General features: G+C 44.2%; 1 protein-coding gene across 4 annotated transcripts in view; it reads right to left on the minus strand.

Annotated features, from left to right (window-relative positions):
- Positions 1–1,271: 1,271 nt before the first annotated feature.
- The window catches only part of LANCL2 (LanC like 2), a 63,087-nt gene continuing 40,197 nt past the window's right edge, over positions 1,272–24,161 (minus strand). For all 4 annotated transcript variants that reach the window (XM_032244172.1, XM_032244175.1, XM_032244174.1 and 1 more), the window contains exons 6-9: positions 21,619–21,801; positions 8,888–9,064; positions 5,961–6,033; positions 1,272–3,772 (exon numbers count right to left, since the gene is read on the minus strand). In XM_032244172.1, the coding sequence (XP_032100063.1) occupies positions 3,678–3,772; positions 5,961–6,033; positions 8,888–9,064; positions 21,619–21,801 (528 nt within the window). In that variant the 3' untranslated portion in view covers positions 1,272–3,677. The remainder of the gene's footprint in view (positions 3,773–5,960; positions 6,034–8,887; positions 9,065–21,618; positions 21,802–24,161) is intronic.

Genomic DNA, 24,161 nt, shown 5'->3' on the forward strand with positions numbered 1-24,161 from the left:
TGACAGGAGAGGCAGTGGATGGAACGGTCTTCCAGATGCCCACCGTCCAGCTCACTCGGGGCTGCGGGCTATGCTGCCTGGACCGCCACGTCCCATGCCTACAGCCACGTACCAGGAAGCAGAGAAGAGGCCGACAAGCACCAGGGAATGTCATGCTGGACTTGACACCTGGCTCCTTCACACCCTGATGTGGAAAAGTCCGGACCTGCTGGCAGCATCTTATGCCACAGGAGAGGTCTCCCTAAACACGACGGCACCTCCTGATCCGGTCCTGCTGCTACGTCTGCTCCCGCAGCACTCCAGGCTCCGTGCGCTGAAGTCTGGCTTGCCAATATGCATTCTTTACCTCAAACTGACACTTTACCTTTTTTGGGTCGTATACCACTTTGAAGCACTAATGAAAACTGGGATCCCTCTCTCCAAGTCAGTGTTCATATGCACACAGAATTCTGCATGCAATGTAGTGGGCTCAGGCCTCCTGAGGATCACCAATGTCCCATCCCATGGCCTCTTGCCAGATTATGAGGCTCATGAAAGGGAGGAGGCCCTTAGAAGCTGCAGCATAGAGCCTGGGCGGGACTGGAGAGATTTGTAAAGATGTCTTACGGAACCTGGACTTTAAACCTGGACCGTTGTTTTTGTAAATTTAGCAAATGAAGCAACAGACATGAAAACTGCCTTGCCAAGTTAAAAAGCAGTTTCAATTCCAATAAATGGCTATAGCGTCCCTCCCCACCTATAAGACTGTGGGGGAGTGGAGATGACAGGGCCAGAGGAAGTGGCCCTGCGTGGTCCTGCGTTTCTGTTCACTAGCCATGTGCTCATGGCCACGCCGCAGGGTCCTCCTGGGTGTCCACGGCTTTCCTCCTGCATCAAGCATGCAGGGGAAGAAGGAGTGGGCGTAACTTAGCACCATGCGTGCCACGTGGGTCTGACCCGACTGTCCCACGCGTGGGCTGAGTGACGCTGGGTGAGTCCGGCACTGTGTCGTCTGTGAGAAAGTGGTGGCGATAGTCCCCACTCCCAGTGCTGCTGTGAAAACAAAGAGCCCGTCATAAGGAGAGAGCTCGACAAATGCGGCTGTTTTTGTCCAGGGTTCCAAAGGTCTTGTTGGAATCAAAAAGAATGCACGCATAGAAACCTGCCACTAGAACACTGTGTGGCAACTGCCACATTTTTAAGTGAAGAATCCAACCTTCAGAAGAGTCGCCATTGCTCCTAACCAATGTCACTCTCAAACACAGAGAAATTGAAAACAAATGATGATTCCATAGGTCAACACAGAACTGGCTTTTACTAACAAAATCAAAGAACCTCAAACACTTTTTGTGGACATCAAATTCTTTCCTTCATATTTTAAAATGATACTGTGCATGTACATATTTTTAAAATTTAGACACATTTTAGAAAACACAATTGTGAACACAAACCCAAGAAATGAATGAGATATCTGAAGTCTGACTCAAACGCTCTGTTAAACTGACTTCTGTCAATCCTCTGTCCTGTGAAGTACGTCCCGTTTCTCCTTTGCCTGCAGGGACGGAGCTGGAATTACTGTCACCCAGCAGCACATGTAACAGACATGAGGCAGGGATTAATGCAGAGCCACAGAACAGCACCTCTGTTGACATCTAGTGGGTAAGTAAGAAGGCGTCAACCCTAGTGGCTTTAAAAAAAAATCTGTAAACAAAATCTCCTCCATTTATTCCACAGATTTTTTAAATCTTTCCCTCAGTGAGTTAGAAAGACTAGTGTTTTTCAAACACGCGAGCAGATGGATCACCTGGGGAGACACCTGGACACCTTGGTCACCCTTGCGGCTGCTCTGCAGACAGCTGGCTGCACCATGGGCCACCGCCTCCTCTGAGCAGGGCCACCCTGGAAGCCTCGTGCTGCCTGTGCTGCCTACTGGCTTCCCTTGAGAAACAGGCAGGCAGGACCTCACTACTGAGCTCTGTGATGCGTTATGTTTTGATGAGGTGGGCAGGGAGGATGGAAACAATGTTATCTGGATGAGGTTGGACACCGTGTGAGGTCTTCTGCAAAGCAGCTGCCCTTAGCTTGTTGACGACAGCATCCTGCCTGCAGGTGTGGGCTGCTGGACTGCCTGTGAAGCCCATCAGCAGGCCCAGGAGGTCAGGTAAAGCGGACCAGGATGATTTATATTCACAGAAGTCATCAATCTAACATGAAAGAAAATCATCATGACTCAGGGGCAAGAGTGTCTGCAGCAGAGACTCTCCAGGCATTGTTTGGAAGCTGAATGTCACAGATTTAGGATGCCAGCCCCACACATAACCACACGCGTAAAAAGGAGACTTTTCTCCTAAACTGCAGTTTTTCTTTCTCCTTTCTGAGAGGAGTGGACACGGGCTGGGAAGTGCTCAGAGCGCCCCCTGCAGACAAGGACTGGGCTGTCCAGAGAGTCCCCCTGTCTCATGACACAGGCCTTAGCTCACAACTTGAGAAGTACTTAGTCCCAGGCCACTTGTTCCAGGATGACAGAAACCCTTCCAAAACCTGAAATCTACACGATAGAATTTATGAGTTTAGGCTAACCCAGCTTACTGCCCACATTTTTTTAAATTAAAAAATGTCACACAAACACCACAATGTTGTTGGAACATTATGTCTCTCTTATCTATAAATGAGGGCTAATACTTTTTATCACCCAAAAGTAGACAAAAAATATGAAATGCATTCATTCAAATTTAGAATTTGATAACTTTCCAAAAGGTTGAAATAAGTTTAATTGCAGGGACATCAGTCGAGTGTCTGTTCACCTATAATAACCCATCTGGAATGTACTTACTCTTCCTCCAACAGTAACTTATCATACTGATTAACTGGGGTGGAGCCTGTCTTAGTGACAGATACCTGGGTAAGTGTTTTGTACCTGCCAGCATTCAGCCGCTGCTGCCTGCAGTGTAGCCACCAAAGGCATCTTGGGAAAGCTCCCTTTGGGTCCAGAAGCCTCCTCCCCAGGGCTCTGGCTGCCCTGGACTCTACACAAAGCACCTGAAGCCCCTGCTGGGAACTGGGCCGTGGCAGAGCTGCAGTGCACTGAGGCTTCTGTAGAAACACTAAGGTGTGTGCAGAGCCCAAACAGGAAACGTTCCACTGTGCACCCCAAATCACCCCAGCAAGCCCCTGCGGACCAGCTGCTCCTGTCCATCTGGAGTGGTCATTCCCTCATGCTCATCCGGAAGGTGCCACGGAAAAGGCTGACAATGTATTATCACTAGGATAGACCCTAGATCATCTTTCTGATATACAAGATAGACATCACCTGTTCTCTCATTTGACAATATGGAAGAAATCCCGCTTTATACATTTTATACGGAAAAGTGGACACTGCCATACACTCATGCGTGGTCAGCTCCGAGTCCCATGAAGAGAAGGGCCTTCCACTTAAAACAGCTTACACCTGGAGACAACGAACACCAAGAAACATGCAAACACTACAGAGAATCCGGGTGTGAAGAAGTCATATTTTATACTGGTGAGGGCGCCGTTACAATGCTGATGGATGGCTTCGGTCACTCATGCTCTAACAGAGGGGCCTGTGACGGTGTCTGCTTTTTTCTTTCAGGACTCCCAGTTGTTTCTGTGTCAGGCACTAAGCAATCTGGTGGCTTTTGGTCCAAATGGGTATTTTAGTTGTCTTTTTGCACCTTTTAATCCCTCTTCGAAGAGTCAAGTTCAAATGCTGGAAATCGTGATGCCTCTGGTCCCAGGACATCGGAGAGAAAGTGAATAGCGCCAGCCATACCTGCAACGTAAAAGGAGGAACCTCTTAGGAATGGCACGAGGGTGGTGTCTAAAACAGTGACTTTTCATCATTTACTTTACCAGGGGCTGCAAGCATGTGGGAAAGGTGCTGAGGACTCTCAAGATGACTTCATTAAAAAAATGAAGATATCCTTTTCCTCACTATCTTATATTTTAAAAATTGGTTACTGGGCTTTAATCTTATATCTTGAAACTTTAAGGTGACATCACAGAGTCGCTATGAAAGTTATGGATGCTGCTAATTACGATATTCCTACACACAGAGCTTCCCCTCAGGGCCTGTATATGCTCAAAGTTGCATTTTATGTCTTCTTTATATTTGAAGAATGTTATTTTTAATAAACCTTAATGTGGTCAAAATCCCCCCCCAAATCACTGCAATAATTAAGCAGTGGGTTTTCAGCTAGACTCACAGCAGCATGGGAAGAGTGTGGGGTGGGGAAGGCGCTCGCAGCCCACCAAGGCCTCCAGGTCTCCTGCCCCCACTCAAATCAGAACAATCTCTCTCTTACAGAGTTTTGTTTACGGTTTTTCTTTTGATGTAAAATTCACGCACAATGAAACACACAAATCCGAAGTGTACTTCTCTGAGTTCTGTCAAATGCATACACTGTGCAAACAAGACCCGAATAAAGCCTGGAACATTCCCACGAGTCCAGGAAGTTCTGCTTGCCCTTCTCCAGCCCTCCTGCCCTGTGGTCCCCCCAGAGGTAAGTGGCAGCCTGGTCTTGGTCCACGACGGATGAGTTAGGCCTGCTTTGGCACTCTTATGAGTGTGGCCACAGTGTACGGCCCTTGTATCTGGCTCCTTCATCAGGGTTCTTGCGATTCATTCCCATTCTGTATGTGTTCATAGTTGGCCCCTTCTTACAGGCGAACAGCACGTCACAAATTGTTTCCCCATTTTTCCTACTCAAAGTCATCTGGGTGTTCCAAACCTTCTCTTTAAGTTTTTGTTTGAAGAAAGGGTTCCAGAAACTTATTTTTAAGAAATTAGAAAACCACTGACCATGAGAAGTAAACAGGGACCCATAACAACCACAGGAAGCCCTACAGCAGGCCCTGTGGGGATTAAGCTGCCTTTCCTGCTTGGGTGTGTGGGCAGCGGACCTGCTGGGCGGCACACTCACAGCAGGAGTGAGCTCCTTTGGAAGGGGTGCCAGGTGGCGAGGTGCCAGGTGGCAGCGAGCCCTCCCGGTGGTTCCTTCAGCCGGCCAGTTTGCCACAGTGGGCTGCACTGCTAGGCACACAGCCTCATGATCCCTCCGCCCCCTGACGGGAATTTGGTGAGGGTCCCCACAGTTCTGCCTGGCAGGCATTGGCAAGGCACAGGGGAAAGAATGACCTATTAACTTCCCGCCTGTAGGGAGCTGTACATCCAAAGCCGCACTGGAGCTCAGGACGTGCTATTATAAACTAGATGAACTCCATTTAGAGTTCAGGCATTCACTCGGTTACATCTGATACAAATGCACTGCATTTCTATGACAGAGTACTAAAACTTTTATTCTAATAAATACTTTTCCTTATGATTCCTTTCAATATTAAAAAGATCGTTTTCTGCAAAAGATCTGACACATGCTCTATTTTCTGCTCATATTTCTAAAGTGTTATTTAAAAATACTGCCAATATGAAAACTACAACAGGACATACCACTACAGACGCAGGCATCAAGAGGATGGTGAGGGAATACAGCCAACAGCTCACACACATGAATTTCAAACATGTACGCAATGAACCCATTTCTCAGAACCTACAAACGACGGCCACTCACCCAACGTGAAATAGGTAACTTCAACAGCCCTATAATTATTTTAAACACTGAATTTGTTTTAAAAGTCCAGAAAAATAAATCTCCAGACTCCAGACCTTGAAGTTTGTACTGGAGAATTCTACCAAACATTTAGGTTACATTAATACCAATTCTTCCACCAATTAACACACAGTATGTCCCAGAAAACAGAAGAGAAGATACTTCTCAATACGATTCATTAGGTCAGTACGACCCTGATACCAAAACCAGACCAGCTAATTTGCTGACTGTTACTTTACAGTTTGGAAATATTACTTGAGCCAGGTCAAATGCAGACAGAGCCAGTCCACAAGGACAAGAGGACCAATTTCACTCATCCAAACCTTTAAACCATAGCGTTTTTCTCCCTCTTACCTTCAAAGAGCGAATAGGGTCTGTCAGGAATGCGGCACCCGTGTGCTCCATAATCTAGACACCACTCTGCAAACTGAAAAGAAAGAGATTTCTTTTTAAGACTGCAGTTTCTACGTGGTGAAAAGGCAACAAATGAGAATGCAGCGTCTTCACAGCAATCAGCAAAGTGGGCCCCAGCTGCAGGGCATTCAGCGAGGGCTCCTGCGCCCCTTCTTCCGGGGTGAGGCTCAGCAAGTCCCCTTGCCTCCGCTTGTGGCTGCGTCAGCTGTAGGGGGGTCTGCCTTACGGCTGCTGGGAAGTCCAAGGTGGGACCTGAATGACTCAATGACACTCCGTCTTCCCTGGCACCTGCCTCCTGCCCCTTTAGCTAACGATTCTAGAAGCAACTTGAAACGCCTGCTCTATCCTAAACAAAAAAGCCTGGCTCTGAAACAGCCCTCAGCAGCAGCTGCGGGCTCCCCTGGCCCCAGCTGGGAAACAGGCAGCTTCAGCCCTGGCTGGGGCGCCTCCTGTCACCCCAGCCTCTCCGCCTTCACAGCCCCTCAGCCCTCTCTGCGCTCTCCTCTGAGCTCCTTGACCCTTTCTTCTGAGACCTCTTCACTGGGTGTTTCCCTATAGTTTTAATACACTTCCCTTTTTTGCCTCAGCTAACATAATTTGAAGGGTCATTTGTATACTAAGAATCCTAAGTGATAAACATGAGGAGTCAAGTTCAGCACATGTGGAATGAAACTCGCTCTGCTTCTCCCCTCCCAAGCCGCTCACTCTTTGCTTGTTTGATGGCCCACCTACCCAGTTTCCCAAGTCAGACAACAGGAAGACATTCAGATATTTCCATCTTCTCCACATCTGAAAACATGCTTTAAATTCTGTGGCCTTCACATCCTAGGTGTTTCTAAATGTCTCATCCGTTATCCCAACCAATGCTTTGGTTTATGATTCAACATTTCTTGCATTAATTACTAAACTGCAATTTGGGGAAACCCAAGCCCGCCTCATTCTTCCCACTGGGACCACAGCCATCTTTCTAAAAGAGGAGTCTCAACACGGATTCTAAACCCTTCCATGAGCCCCCCATCTTCCAAATCAGTATCCAATGCTAGCTATTAAAATTACTGGGGGAGCTTGAATACTATTAGTGCTGAGGCTTCCTCGTTTAACTGCTCTCGAGTGAGATCCAGGCGTGATTTGAAAGCTTCCCAGTGGTACCAGGTTGAGAACAACCGGCTACAGGGAAGGACTAACTTTCTCTGTCCTCTGCCCACCTGTCTGACTTCACCTTTCGGCACACCTTTCCTTCCCTCTGCATCCCAAAGGCTGAAGTGCCTGCGGCGTCAGGAACACGATGAGCTGGTTCGCACTCTGCGGCTCCGCCCAAGCTCTTCTCCTCATCAGAGCTGCATTCCACCTCTGCAGGCCACCCCTGCCTGGCCCACCGGAAAAACCCCTCATCTTTAAAAAACTGGCTGCGTCTCAGCCCTCGTGTGGTCCTCTTGCATTGCCCATGTTTGCATAATTAAGTCCCATCATCACATCATCAAGGCTGGCCCAGGCCTGCGGAATCTCGCTGTTCCCTGCTCGTGGGCTGCTGTTCTGCCCCATCCCCGAGCTCCGGCCACGGTGCACTTCGCACAGGCCCTGGGCGCTCACACCTCTGGGCCTTTGGAACAGCAGCGTCTCCTTCCTCATCCCCCTTCGCTTACTTTCAAGCTTTCCTTCAGGTCTTGCCTGAGACGTCCCTCACTGATCTGCCATGCCAGGTGGCCCTCTTTGCTTCCACAGCCTCCCGCAGGCTTCCCTAAGTTGGGGAGCCACAGACGTGGCTGTGTTGGTGTACATTTTCTGGCACACCAACAAGGGGGGGCCCATTCCGCCTGGGTTGAGAAAAGGCTTCTAAAGTAACAGACGTTCGAAAGGGATGAAGAACACATCAGCTGCAGTGCCTCCATCTATCAAGGGCACTGTACACACTTTGGTGCATTTTCTTCCAAACTTCTCTGTGTGCACACAACTATATTTTGCGAAAAGTGCACATAATAAAAATACTAGCAACCCCTTACTAAGTCCTGCTCTGTGCCATCCATCTTGACACATCCAGTGCACGTTTACGGAGTTTCTACTCGGTGCTACACACTGCGCCAGGTGCCGGTGTGGAACAGTGACCCAGACAAACAAGATCAAGGGGCTTATGTTCTACCAGCCACACTCTCAAGAAACAAGCAAAAACATGCAACGAGCAACTGAGTGACTACCTACTTCGGGGGTCTCAAAGGTCCCTCTAAGAACGCCACAGTTCTGATCAGCACGGCAAGGAGCCACCTGGCAGGGGAAGAGCACTCCTGCAGGGATGGTTAACGACAGGCCCAGCAGAAACAGGAGTGACATACTCCGTTCTTAGAGGGGCGGCGTGGCTGTCGTGTACGGGCTAGAGAGCAAGGTAAGGCAAGGAGACCGGGTGGGGACACAGACAAGGGCCCGGGCACAGGGCTCTGTCCACCCGGCGGAGGAGCGCGGGCTCCGTCTGCAGTTGATGGGAAGCCACCAGAGGGTTTTGGCAGATTAGCTCAGTTCTGCTTGGAACACCCTTAGGAGGTGGGTCATACTTTTTTTTCTGTCTGTACAAATGAGGAAACTGAGGCTTGAGGAAGAGACATGTCCAAACTCATAAACAAATAAATGGCACAGGTGGTAATTCTAGTCAGGCAGTGACTCCAGGACGCATATTCTTCAGAAGCCATTGACGTGTGCTCCCCATTCCACAGAGAGGGACACTATGGCCCAGAGAAGCCACGGACAAGGCTGTGCCGGAAGAACAAGAGGAAGCTCCAGAGTTGGGAGAAACAGGCTAAAAGAAGGAACGGGAGTTGTACTTCCGGACTCTGCACACTCGGCTTTGTTCGGAAGCAGTTAAACAGAGCCGCCCTCACCTTGCAAGCTCGGTAGAGGTACTTCTTATCTTGCGTGAGACGGTAAAGGGACAGGAAGGAGTAGCCGTTGCCAGCAGTCCCGTGGCAGATCCCGTAGCCCTTCCGCAGCAGACCCCGCTGCCAAATCACATCGCTGCACTCCATGGCCTCTTTCAAGTACTTCTCCTCCTTAAAGACCTGGGCAAATGAAAAGCAAAGCAGTACTAAAAAGACAGTTTTAATGAAAAGTTTGCAAAACACTTTCCTTTCCTGATTAGAACATGGCATGATGTTAGGAAAACTGAAATGGCACTGGGGGCTAACACAGACAAAAACCCACCAGCAACACCGTACATAGAATCTCACAATTTCAATCCTTTAGCCCAGCGGTCTCCAACCTTTCTGGCACTAGGGACTGGTTTCCTGGAACCATCTTCCCACGGACCAGGAAGGGGAGTGAGGACGCTTTCGGGTGAAGCTGTTCCACCTCAGATCGTCAGGCATTAGTTAGACTGTCATAAGGGGCCCGCAACCTAGATCCCTCGCATAAGCAGTCCGCGATATGGTTCGCTCTCCTATGAAAATCTAACATGGCCGCTGACCTGACAGGTGGCAGAGCTCAAACGGTCATGAGTGATGGGGAGTGGCCGTGAATACGGACGAAGCTTCGCTTGCTCACTGCCGCTCACCTCCTGCTGTGCAGCCCGGTCCCCAACAGGCCACGAACCAGTACCGGTTCACAGCCTGGGGGGCCGTGGACCCCTGCATTAGCCTATCCCCCTTCTCCTCCTTCTGTTTCATGTTTTACTAAAGTAATCCTAAAATTTAGTTTTTAAAATTAAAATTAAAGCTGCCACATGTCTTTGGTAAAATGTTTTCCTTCTTTCTTGGGACGTACATCCCATAGCTCTAACACTTCTGCTCTTGTAGAAGGCAATCGAGAGTGAGGCCGTGTCAGCAGGGCAAGAGTGTCCAACACGCTGGTCAGTACACGTCAACAGGACCCGAGGACCTTGCACCACCAGGCTGGCAAGATCCATCTTCACCCATCCCAAGGAAGCTTGCATGAAGCTTTCTGGGGTCCAGGAGCAAATGCTGCTTATATGGTCAGCTGCAGAGACAGGCAGGCTCAGTAAAGGCAAGACACGGCAAGAGGAAGCCGTGGGTTTTCACCTCTTGAGATTCCCTTGTGCGTTTTCTTTTTTCTCCTCACGTGCCAGGTACTGTTTTCCTGATCCTTTCTTCAGAATCTGTTCTTAGTTATCCCTACCTGCCGCCCTCATCCCATTCCAGTGCAAATAGGTTTTGGACAATGAATCAGATCCACAAAGGTCATCACTACTTGGGTGGCAGGTCAGGTCTCTCTACTTGTGACTGATGAGCTGGGCGCTTAGCTGAGAAGGGCTCTCTGGCCACAGGAAAAAGGTGGCAATGGGGGGACAGGGCACGAACTGTGACCAGTGTCACAGACAGGGCAGAGAGGGAAACAGAGGCAGAGCAAATCACCAGGGAGATTTAACGTTCCCAAAGTTGGGCTGTTAGGGAATCGGAAACAGGGCCCCTTCTGTCAGTCACAAAGGCAGCTGAGATGTGGGCTCTGGGGTCAGACAACCTGAGCTGAAGTCCCTACTGTCACCTTTTAACTGAGTGACCTTGGATAAGTCACTGAATCTCTATGTCTTAGTTTTCTCAACTATAAAAGGATGACATTCCTTCAGCTCAATGGCTTGCCGTGAGGATTACAAAGTGATCACATCCATGGAGCTCCTGGAACAGCGCCCAGCACGTGGGGAGTGCTGGCTATTTCCCGGCTATGATTAACCATTACTCTTTCCACTTTACCATGCCAGCACACATACTTCATCCTGTCACTTGCATCTTAAGCCTCTGAAAATGAACTGTAAAGGAAAACCTGTTTTCCCATCCTAAGAAATATTCGGTCAAAGCTAATGAGTGAGAAGATAATGTGTCAGAGGCTGTCCTAAAATCACACAGAAAGTGAGGCCAGCCCTAAAGTGAGCTGGAGCTGCCCCTGCTGCTGGGAGCCTGGGTGAGTGAGGGTCCACAGGGAAGTTGATCAGGGTTCCTTCATGCTGTCCTGTGCTGTGAGGCTGAGGCTGCTGGCGCCATGCCCACAACACCGCCTGCACTGCTGCTTCTCAGCACCAGCAGCCTGCCACGCCTGCCCCCGCCCACCACAGACACTCGTGCTCTAGGCAAACAGCTACTGCTAACAGTGAGATATCTGAGAATCCAGAATTATGGAAAAAAGCTCCAGGACTTAATCACAGATTCATCTTCTCCACGCTGTATTACAGCAATCCTACAAGGGCTAGAAAATCCACATACCTATCCACATTACCTCCCCCAAATGGTAAGTTTCCCTAGGCAGTGTAGGACAGAAAGTGTGGAAAGACAGCGCGATGCAAAGGCAAACCTGAGGGCTGTGGGGTCGGAGGACAGGACTAGGGTCCCTGTTCCACCACGCCAGGCTGTGACTCTAGGCTAGCTGCCGCACCCTGCCCGGGCCTGCACACCCACGCTATAAAACAGATGGATCCCGAGATGACCCCAACGTCAGAAACAGAGACAAGGGTTTTAGGCAGTTATTAGAAATATCTTCACAGATGAAAAGGGAATTAAAATCATCATCAGTGAACCCTCAGAAGAGAAAGACAGGGTAAGACAGAAACGAATGGATATTCTGGACCTAGAAAAACATCAACAGGTAAAATTACTAAACTCACTGGGTGGGTTTAAGAGCAGACTGGACATAACAGAAGAAATCACGAGTGAATACAAAGCCAGGGAAATAGCGATCATCTGATCCTAATTATAGAGAAGAACGAGAAACCTGGAAAACAAAAGCCTCGGGAACCTGTAGGAAAAGAGAGGCCAAGCAGCCACGCAGTGTACTAAAAGACACACAGTTACAATTCAAGATCAAAGGGTCTTAACCACGATACGAATACATCTAGGTATGTAACAATTAAACCACTGAAAGCCAAAAATTAAGAGGAAACCGTGAAATCCTCAGGAGAAAAAGCAAACGTTCCATCCAAGAGAGCAGTGCAAAGAATGACTTCAGAATGACAGAGGCCGACAGCAATGGAACGCTGCCATTAAAGCACCTAAAAGAAAATAAGTCAATCTAGAATTCCACACCCAGCAAAAATGTATTTAAGAATAAAGGTAAAATAAAGACAAATTTAAGACAAATGAAAATCAATTTGTTGTCACCAAATATGGACTACAAGAAATGCTACGTAAAGTTCTACAGGATGAAAAAAATATTATCAGATAGAAATCAGGATCTTCAGGAAGAAACGAAGACCACTAACTAAAAATGGGAAATATGCAAATAAATATCAAAACTGTCTCTTTGGCTTGTATCAATTAAAATAAAATATTCAGGGCTATTTAAAGCAAAACTTCTGGCCAGGCATGGTAGCTCACACCTCTAATTCCAGCACTTTAGGAGGCTAAAGCAGGAGAGTGACTTGGGCCCAGGAGTTCAAGACTAGCCTGGGCAACACAGTGAGGACCCTGTCTCTTCAAAAACAATTTTTTTAAAAAATTAAAAATAAAGCAAAAATTCTAACATTATACTACTTGTTTACCACATTTGCAGATTTCATATGGCAGGTGGAGCGCAAAGCCCTGGAGTAAGCAGAACCACCTTCCTATGAGTTTCCTACAGTTTATGCAAAGTGGCTCAGTGTTACCTCTAAGGAGATTATGAAAAGCAAAGGATATTTATTACAACCCCTACAGCAATTACTAAAAAACATGTGCAAACAGGTACAGTTAAAGAGTCAACAGAGGGCCAGGCACGGCTCACATCTGAGATCCCAGCACTTTGGGAGGCCAAGGTGGGTGAATCACCTGAGGTTAGGAGTTCAAGACCAGACTGGCTAACATGGTAAAACCCCATCTCTACTAAAAATATAAAAATTAGCTAGCTGGGTGTGGTGGCACATGCCTGTAGTCCCAGCTACTTGGGAGGCTGAGGCAGGAGAATCACTTGAACCCAGGAGGCAGAGGTTGCAGTGAGCTGAGATTGCGCCACTGCACTCCAGCCTGGGTGACAGAGCAAGACTACAACTCAAAAGAAAAAAAAAAGACAACAGAAAAATTAAAAAAGAATCCTAAAAAAAAACTCTCCTATCTCCCCCCCACACACAAAAAACGGCAGGAAAAAAAAAAAAAAAAGAGGGAGCAAAAACACAAAATGTAATTGAAAAAAAATTTAAATGGCAGCGCTAAATCCAACCACATCAATAATTACATTAAATATATATGAACTAATTGCAATTAAAACACTGAGATTATTAGACTAGATCTAACACAAGTCCCATACGGTTGAAAGCAAAAAGATATGTCATGTAAGCAGTAATTATAAAATGCTGGCGCAACTGTATTAATATCAAAGTAGATTTCAAGACAAAGAATATTACCAGAGATAAAAGGAACATTACATGATGATAAGAGACAATTCATTAGGAAAACATAACCATCATAAACATGTATTAAGATAGAGCCTCAAAATACACGAAACAAAAACTATGAAAACTAAAGAGAAGAAAATAAACATACAGTTAACAGCTGGGAGACTGTGAGACTCCTCCTCCCGTGACTGAGTAAACAAACACGTAAGGTAAATCTGTAAGGGTCAGCACACCACAAGCCCACACAGTCTGATCTGTAAACCAAGTTCCCTGGGAGTGTGGCCGTGCCGGCTCATTCACACACTGTCTGTGGCTGCTTTTGTGCTGCAACGACAGAGCTGGGAGGCTGCAGAGATCCTGGACGAGCCTAAAATATTTTCTCTCTGGGTCATTACAGGAAGTTTGCTGACCTCTGTAACTGAAGATCTGAACAATACATCCAACCACAGGCCCAGCCGACATTTCTAGCACTGGCACGCTATGCCTGACAACTAGAGAATATGCATTACATTCAAATGCACGTGGGACGTTCACCAGGACAGACTACATACTGGGCCATAAAATATGTCTAAGTAAATTTATAAAGACCAAATCGTACATGATATGTTCTGCAACAACAATGGAATTAAATCAGAGATCAATGAAAATATCTGTACAATTCTCAATATGTGAAAAATACACAACCCACTTCTAAATAACCCAGGAATCGAAAGAGAAATCATATGGGTAATTAGGGAATATCTACAACTAAATGAAAATGAAAACAAGACATAAAATACTTGGGAATGGAGCTTAAGTAGTGCTTAGAGGCAAATGTAAAGCTTTAAGCACTTACATTAGAAAAAAAGAAAGGGAAAACCAAGATTCCTCTTTAAAACATTAGAAAAGAGCAAAGCAGATCTAAAGTTCATAGAAAGAAATTTTATTTATTTTTATTTTTTGTTTTTTTGACACAGGGTCTCACTCTGTCACCTAGCCTATAGAGTGCAGTGGCGCCACCATGCCCAGATAATTTTGGATTTTTTATAGAGATGAGGTCTCACTACGTTGCCCAGATTGGTCTTGAACTTGTGCCTAGCCTCCACCTTGGCCTCTAAAAGTGCTGGAATTACAGGAGTGAGCCACCGTGCCCAGACCCGTAGAAGGAAGTTTTAAAAAGGAGAAAAATCAACAAAATAGAAAATAAAGCTAAAATTTATAAATTTATTTCTTTGAAAGGTCAATAAACTTTAACAGGCTGCTAGCTAGATGGATGAAAGAGAGAGAGAAAAACATAAATTACTAATATCAAAAATAAAAGAGAGGCTGGTCTAGTGGCTCACACCTGTAATCCCAACACTTTGGGAAGCTGAAGCAGGCGGTTAAGGTCAGGAGTTCGAGACCAGCCTGGCCTACATGGTGAAACCCTGTCTCTACTAAAAATACAAAAATTAGTCAAGCGTGATGATTGTGCCTATAGTCACAACTACATGAAAGGCTGAGGCAGGAGAACTGCTTGAACCTGGGAGGCAGAGGTTGCAGTGAGCCAAGATCGTGCCACTGCACACCAGCCTGGAAGAAACAGTGAGACTCCATCTCAGAAAAAGAAAAGAAAAGAAAAAGAATAAAAAAGAAACTATCAGACCTTACTATACATTAAAAAAATGAGATATGAATAACGTTATGCCAATAAACTTGACAACTTAGATAAAACAAGAAAACATTGAAAAATACAACAAAACTGATGCAAAATGATTCTATTAATAAAACTGAATTCATAATACAAACATTGCCACAAACATTTAAGCAAGTAATAATACCAACTGTACACAAAATCTTTCCGAAAATAAGAGAAAACACTTTCCAATTCATGTATGTGACCAGCATAATCCTGATACCCAGTAAAAACAAAGATTTTATAGAAAAAGAAAATATGGACTAATAGAAACATAAAAATCTTTGTTTTTTTGAGATGGAGTCTTACTCTGTCGTCGAGCCTGGAGTGCAATGGTGTGACTTCGACTCACTGCAACCTCCGCCTCCTGGGTTCAAGCAATTCTCCTGCCTCAGCCTCCCGAGTAGCTGGGATTACAGGCGCCTGCCACCACGCCCCACTAATTTTTGTATGTTTAGTAGAGACGGGGTTTCACCATGTTGGCTAGGCTGGCCTCGAACTACTGACCTCAGGTGATCGGCCCACCTCGGCCTCCCAAAGTGCTGGGATTGCAGGTGTGAGCCACTGTGCCTGGCTAAGACATAAAAATCTTTAACAAAATATTAGCAAGCTAAATCTAGCAATATTAATAAAAATAAAAGGATAAAAATCACGTCCAAGTGAGGTTTATACTAGGAATGCAAGGTTGACTCAACTTTAAAAAAACCAATCAATGTAAAATCATCATATTAATAAAACAAAAGGGGAAAACCACAGGAGCATTTGCATAAATGTAGGGGGGAAAATGGCAAAATTCAACATACCTTCAGAATAACCAGTTTAAAAAAAAATGATGTCAGTTAGTTCTACCCAAATGGATCTAGAAATTCAGTACATCAATGCACTCTTACTCATGACTTCTTCAATCGGATAAGAGGAATCTAAGAAAAACAGTTAAAGCTTATTTGATGGTGAAATATTTAATTTTTTTCTATGACTGTGTATAAAGCAAAGATGTCCACTCTGACCACTTCAATATTATACTATAGATCCTAACCAATGTAATAAGAGAGGTAAAGGAAGAAGAAAACTCAGAGATATGTGTACACAGAAAATCCTAAGTAATCTATAAAAAGCTACTAGAACTGATATGTGAATTTAGCACAGAATATAAAGTCAACATACAAAGAGCAGTTGTGGCCCGGTACAGTGGCTCCCAGCACTTTGGGAGGTCGAGGTGGGCAGATCCAGAGCTTGGGAGTTTGAGACTAGCCTGGGCAACATGGCAAAACTTCACCTCTACAAAAAATAGAAAAATTAGCCAGATATGGTGGTGTATGCCTGTAGTCCCAGCTACTCGGGAGGCTAAGGCAGGAGGATATCTTGAGCCTGGGAGGTAGAGACTGCAGTGAGCCGTGATCATGTCATTGCACTTCAGCCTGGGTGACAGAGTGAGACTCTGTCTCAAGAAAAAAAAAAAAGCAATTGTATTTCTATATACTGGCAATAAACAATTGGAAAATATCAATAAATAACATACTTAGGAATAAATTTAACAAAAGATGTGCAAGACCTGTGCAGCAAGAACTATAAAGCACTATTGACAGAAATTAAAGAAAATATAATTGGAGAGATATACCACATTTGCAAGCAGAAAGACTCAACGTTATTAAGATGTCAGCTCTGGCAGGGCACAGTAGCTCATGCCCGTAATCCCAGCACTTTGGGGGGCCAAGAATGGCAGATCACTTGAGCTCAGGAGGTGGAGACCAGCCTGGCCAACATGGTAAAAGCCCTGCCTCTACTAAAAGTACAAAAACTAGCCAAAGCCGGGTGTGGTGGCTCGCACTTGTAATCCCACACTTTGGGAAGCCAAAATAGGCAGATCACAAGGCCAGGAGTTCAAGACCATCCTGGCCAACATGGTGAAACCCCATCTCTACTAAAAAGACAAAAAATTAGCCAGCATGGTGGCAGGTGACTGCAGTCTCAGCCACTCGAGAGGCTGAGGCAGGCGGAGTGCCTGAACTCAGGAGGTGGAGGTTGTAGTGAGCCAAGATCACACCACTGCATGCCAGTCTGGTGACAGGGCAAGACTCCGTCTCCAAAAAAAAAAAGATGTCAGTTAGTTCTACCCAAATGGACCTAGAAATTCAATGATTCAATGCACTCTGACTCATAACTCCAAAAGGCTCCATTTTTAGAAGCTGACAAACTGGCTCTAAAACTTATATGAATATACAAAGGACCTAAAATATTCAAAGTGATTCTGAAAAAGAACAAAGTTAGAGGTCTTAAGTTACCTGATCTCAAAACTTACAATAAATGCAGAATAAGAAAAACAACATGGTAATATCATATAGATAAACAGGCCAAAGTAACTCAATGGAGTCCAGAAACAGACCCAGGCTTATTAGGTCATTTGATTTTTGACAGAGGAACCAAAATCAACCAAATGGGAAAAATAAATGTCTTTTCCACAAAAAAATATAGGAATAGTCAGATATCCCTATGGTTAAAAAAATACCTCATTTGTTACGTCATGTAATATATAAAACTTAATTTGAGATAGATCACAGGCCTAAAGGTAAAATCTAAAACAATAAAGATTAATGGAGAAAATTATATAACCACAGTGGCTCATGCCTGTAATCTCAGCACTTTGGGAGGCTGAGGCAGGCGAATCACCTGAGGTTAGGCGTTCAAGACCAGCCTCGGGAACATGGCGAAATCCTGTCTCTACTAACAGGAAAAATTAGCTGGGCATAGTGGTATGTGTCTGTAATCTCGGCTATTCAGAAGGCTGACACACGAGAATCACTTGAACCCAGGAGGCAAAGGTTGCAGTCAGCCAAGATAGCACCACTGCACTCCTGCCTGGTGGACAGAGTAAGGACTGTGTCTCAAAAAAAAAAAAAAAAAAAAAGATATACATTTAAGTAATTCTTAAAATTAGGAAGCACCAGAATCTTCAGTAACGAGGAAAAGAAGCATAGTTTTAAAAAATCTTTTCATGTAATTCTGATACGCCTTGAAAAACATTCCATGTTTCAAATAACCAACTTGCAAACAAGCTTTGGGAACAGAATTTGTATGAAATCATTTTCTGATATATGCCACAGTTGACCACCAGGGGGCACTCCCAATGCAGTTCTATCGGGGCTTCCCAAGGCAGGCGTGTGGCGCAGCAGGGATGCGGCGGCTGCTGCCACATTCAGTTCGGCATCTGAGGACTGCACTGGTGTCGCTCTGATGGGGTGTTACATGCTTTTCTTGGACAACCCATTAACCTTTCCAAATACCATCTCATTTAACAAACGTATTTGTTTACAGTGGCTAAACCCACACAAATTGCTCATGCCCTGGGGCTCAAAACGTGAATTAGAAGGAAGAATTTGCGGCAGTTACCCATAGTTTTTTGACAGATAATCAAGAGCTGGCTGTAACTACTCATCCAAACAGCTTCTAGTTACAGGGTCCACAGAAGTAATTTGTTAGAAAATCATTCATAATAAAATTCCTAATACAATGTAAAATACTGTTAAAACCTTTTTTTTTCTTTTTCTTTTTCTTTCAAGGCAGGGTCTTGCTATGCCTCCCAGGCCGTAGTGCAGTGGCCGGATCACAGCTCACTGCAACCTCCTCCTCCCGGGCTCAAACCATCCTTCCACCTCAGCCTCCCAGGTAGCTGGGACTACAGGTACGTGCCACCACACCCAGGTAATGTTGGTATTTTTTTCAGTAGAGACATGGTTTCACCATGTTGCCCAGCAGGGTTTCCAACTCTGGGCTCAAGCAACCCTCTTGCCTCGGCCTCCCCAAGTGCTGGGATTACAGGTGTGAGCCATGGGGCCTGGCCAAACCTTTACATTTTAAGGCCATCTAAGATACTTGAATAGAAGGAAGAATTTGCCACAGTTGCCCACAATTTTTTGTCAGATAATCAAGAGCTGGCTGTAACTACTCATCCAAATATCTTCTAGTTACAGGGTCCACAGATGCAATTTGTTAGAAAATCATTCACAATAAAATTCCTGATAAAGTGTAAAATATTGTTAAAACCTTTTTTTTTTCTTTTTTTCTTTTGAGGCAGGGTCTTGCTGTTATTAATTAATAAGTAATACATGTTCCTACACAGAAAAGCACACCTACTAAATACTAACACATGATGAGCATCTACAGGGAGGGAATATAAATTTTGTGATTGTGGATTGAATTTATGGTTTTCTTTGAAAAGGATAATAATATTTTTTCAAGTATTTGGACACTTTACACCTTCATAAGCATGCCTGAACAACTTAGGAGTTCATATGCCAGGAGAAGAAACCGTTAGAGCTTGTTATTACATAAAATTTGAACATTCCCTACCTAATTTTAAGAGACAGTTTTAATAAATGGAGGCCCTCTCGATTTAACTGTAACTGGAGAGAAAATAGAGTGTGGAGCTGTGCTTTCCTAGCTTTGTCTCCCCCACCACACCCCCTGCCTTGGTCAAACACAAACCCTGACCTCTGCTCAGGCACGCAGACAGATATGCACACGTGCCCATGGTCAGTTTTCCTGCCTGCAGGGAGTTTCAGCCTACACTTATTTTCTGCACTTTATACTATGAAGAAGATGTAGTTTTACCCCCAGTTGTAAGACCATATTACATATGCTTTTTCCTTTTTAAGTTTTTCATTGATACATAATCATTGTACATATTTATGGGTACATGTGATATATGTGCACACAATGTGTAATGATCAAGTCAGGGTATTCAGGATGTCCATTACTTTGGACATTGATCATTTATTTATGCTGAGAACATTTCAAATCTTCTCTTCTAGCTATTTTGAAATATAAAATATATATGATTTTTCAAATTACCACTGATGCCTTCCTGCCCCCAGAAGATTCTGATATTCCTCCTCATTCCTCATTTTCAAGAATGTTAATGTAGAGGACACAATTAAGTTTTAAAGACTAAGTATCTTGACATCTTTGGCCCTATGCTTTCTGGAGGAGAGAAATTTGTTTTGGAACCAGCAGGGCAGGGCAAGGTGTTTGAACGGTATTCTGTGCAGAAGTCCTGCTGGAAGGAGTCGGCCACAGCCACCTGCAGCCTGTCAGCGGTGGAGCCGTGCTGGCTTCTTCCCAACTGACTAGCGGTGGTGGAAACAGATGGTGGCCACTGTCAGCAGAACTCATGAAAATAGAACTGCCCAGGAGGAAAGGTCCCCACAGGATAGCCTGGTCCTGGCACCTGCTTGCTGTCCACAGGACTCAGCTGTTGAAACACAGTGGAAAAGCACACCCAGCAGCAGAGATTGGCTACCAGGAACACCCAGCTGTGTCGGCTGAGCCTCTAAGTGAAGGGAAAAGGAGTTTAACAAAAAGCAGCTTCCACATTTTGGCAGTAACATATCTGTTTTGAGCATCAGTGGGCTCCTGTCTGTATAGTCAATATTATGCTTACACATTATTGTTGGACATTTATATTACATATGTTCCTCTAAGACACTGAAATTATAAATGCTCCAAACTCTAAAAAAGGGAGGCAGTGATTTGAACAGAATTATGTTTTAATTTAAAAGTGGGGGTACTGTTAGGGAGATACATCTTATTTTCAGAGAACACATTTCATTGTGTTTCACTCTGACCAAACATCGTAATTTTCTGAGCTGTTTTCTCGAATGCTCATATCTGACTTTTATATGATTTGATTATTTTTGGTATTGTTGTAGGAGGACTAAAAACTTATGAGAAATTAGCCCAATCACGAGAGATAATTCTCCCCAATTTTTCTAAGTAATTTATTATGGTAGCTATAAAGGAAAAATCAAATGGACTCAGGTTCCAGTTCTTCTGTTATTTCCAGGTAGAAATATGAGTTCTGCTCCAGTGAATCTACCTATCCATCCAAAACAAAGAGACCTTGCCAAACTACTGAGTTGAACAGGGCAATCATTGTGTTATAGTTGTATACTTCGATATGTAATTCCAACATCAACTACTACAAATAAAGAGGTATTAATTAAAAAATAAAATTGCAAAAGAAGCATCATTTGTTTTCAACTTACATGACAAATCTTAGTCCAGGACAGAAATCAATAGTGTTCTTATATTGTGCCCAAATATATTTAGAGCCTAATAGAATTAATCAGTGAAGGTATGGCCTATTTTCCTATAGTGTCCCAGATGTATACAAATTTGAGTACCACCTATCTCTTGTGAATAATATAACAACTTTAAACTCAAATTTAAAAGCTCTTGGACAATCATAATTATTATTATTAATGCTATTCAAGCAAGAAAATAAAATGATGTGAAACGAACAAAAAAGCACTTTGGTTATAATCTTGTCCACTCCCTTACTGGATACCCATACTCATTAGAACGAAAATCATTTCATCACTGCTCTGTCATCTAGCACATGAATATAAACCCTGTTAACACACACAATCACACACAATCACACACACACACACACACACACACACACACACACACAGACAGCACTAATGACAGTGGTGATGACTGGTAAAATACAGAGACTTTATTTTGTAAAAACATTCATTCTAAAAGGTTTTTAGTGTACATCAAATGGCCTTACCAAACCCAAACCGAAAACCTGGTGGTGAAGCCTGGCTCCCTGAAAAGGGGATGGCTGAGGCGGCGGAAGCACTGACCTTGTACGCCTGCATGAGCATGTGGATGACCCCTGGGGCGCCGTGGCACCAGTGCACCAGCCGGTCTGTTTCATTGCTTAATGACGACGGGTAATTCCCAGATCGAAATTTTTTGTGGCGCACGTAATCAATACTGGGTTTCACCATCTCTGTCAAGGTTTCTTGGTCCACTTTCGCTGCTGGCTTTAAACAAACAAAAATACAACACAAGTTATTTTTTCTAAAGTTATTTCTTTTAATGACTGCATCATAGCTAACATAATAAAACATAAATTACACAGAAAACTAAAGAGCACATAAAATTAGAAGTCAGTCAACTATTTGCTCATTGAAGGTTTAGGCAGAACTTGTTTCAACTTTTTGAAATCTTTCTAAAATATCTTCGTGTCATAATGTATTTTGTCTCTTTGGTGGATGAGGACCACCCTCCTAGAGAGTAGTAAAGGAAATGACTGAATGGCAAGTGAACCTAGGAGTAAGTAGGTTTTGTTGCGTTGATTTGCTTTGTTAAAATGTGAATACTTGATTTCCTTCCATGTGGCTCACGCCTCCTAAAAAGCCAGGTACCCCTCTTTTCCCAAATCTATATATTGACTTTGTGACTCAGCCAATTATTTAACCTCAGTTTCTTTATCTCTAAAATAGGGGGCCGGGCGCAGTGGCTCAAGCCTGTAATCCCAGCACTTTGGGAGGCCAAGGCGGGTGGATCACGAGGTCAAGAGATCGAGACCATCCTGGTCAACATGGTGAAACCCCGTCTCTACTAAAAATACAAAAAAAAAAACATTAGCTGGGCATGGTGGCGCGTGCCTGTAATCCCAGCTACTCAGGAGGCTGAGGCAGGAGAATTGCCTGAACCCAGGAGGCGGAGGTTGCGGTGAGCCGAGATCGCGTCATTGCACTCCATCCTGGGTAACAAGAGCAAAACTCCGTCTCAAAAAAAAAAATAAATAAATAAATAAATAAATAAATAAATAAAATAGGATAAGCATACTACTCAATTCCTAAGGTGTTTGTAAGGAAAGGGGGAGGAAAAAATGCATGCCTCACTCCTTCATCCAACAATTTGTGGCAATACCGGCTTTTACCAAATGAAGGCACTCATTAAATGTTACCTACTAGAATTTACTGAGTTTGTGTTAAAGTTTTACTACAGAGACTAAGACTAAAAACACTCTTCAAAATATTTACTAATTTTGAGGCATTGTTTTTTTTAAAAGGACTTAAAACATTCAAAGAGTCTCAAGTTACTGTACAGATTCCCATGAAAAACCTGGTGAGGAGTCAGACAAGGCTGGGCTAAGTGAGCATCTTAGGGTGACATGCTAATGCCACATAATGCCTTTAGAGTGACATGTTAGCATCACATAATGTCTTAAGGTGACATGTTAGCACCACATATCCTTAGAATGACAGGTTAGCACCACAGAACATCTTAGGGTGACATGTTAAACCCACATGTCTTTAGGGCAACACATTGGCACCACATGACATCCTTAGAGTGACATGTCAATGCCACACATCTTCAGGGTGACACATTAGCACTATATGACATCTTTAGAGTGACAGGTTAGCACCACACAATGTCTTAGGGTGACACATTAGCACCACTGAACATCTTAAGGTAACAGCTTAATGTCACATGAAGTCTTCAGGGTGACACAGCAACACACGACATCTTTAGAGTGATAGGTGAGCAACACACAAATTTGTTAGGTGAATATTAGCGCCACAGAACGTCTTAGAGTGACATATTACCAAACAATGTCTTTAAAGTGACATGTTAACACGACGTAAATCTGCATATTGGTAAAGTCTGAGATAGAGAACCCATCTCCGGCCACTGATTTTTCATTTGGCTTTAGTGGCAAATGTCAGGGGTGATGTAAAATACTCTCATAACTGAAATAAAATACAGTATTGCTTTAAATTCTCATCATTCCATTAGCATCGAAGTCTACAAAATGACACCTTCTCCTACAGAACAAAATAAAAACCTAATATCTTCAATAAAAACTTAATTTTATTAAAAAGGAAGGAAAGATCATTTAAGGAATATCAATACTTCCAAACTTCACTGAAATACAACTATATTTACTCACTAGAAAAATCTTTAGGTGTTTTTCCTGATACACACTTAAAGAATGTATTAGCTTTTTAAAAACCGTAAGTCATGAAGTTTATTTCGAAAGACTACACGGTACAAATTACTTTCATACAGGTAATGCATAACCAGTTTAAAAAGTCAAAAAATGTTGGCCGGGCGCGGTGGCTCAAGCCTGTAATCCCAGCACTTTGGGAGGCCGAGGCAGGTGGATCACGAGGTCAAGAGATCGAGACCATCCTGGTCAATATGGTGAAACCCCGTCTCTACTAAAAATACAAAAAATTAGCTGGGCATGGTGGCACGTGCCTGTAATCCCAGCTACTAAGGAGGCTGAGGCAGGAGAATTGCCTGAACCCAGGAGGCGGAGGTTGCAGTGAGCCGAGATCGCACCATTGCACTCCAGCCTGGGTAACAAGAGCAAAACTCCGTCTCAAAA

Source organism: Sapajus apella, unplaced genomic scaffold (genome assembly GCF_009761245.1).
Source record: "Sapajus apella isolate SASKATOON/1434 unplaced genomic scaffold, GSC_monkey_1.0 scaffold54, whole genome shotgun sequence".
Classification (NCBI taxonomy): Eukaryota; Metazoa; Chordata; class Mammalia; order Primates; family Cebidae; genus Sapajus; species Sapajus apella.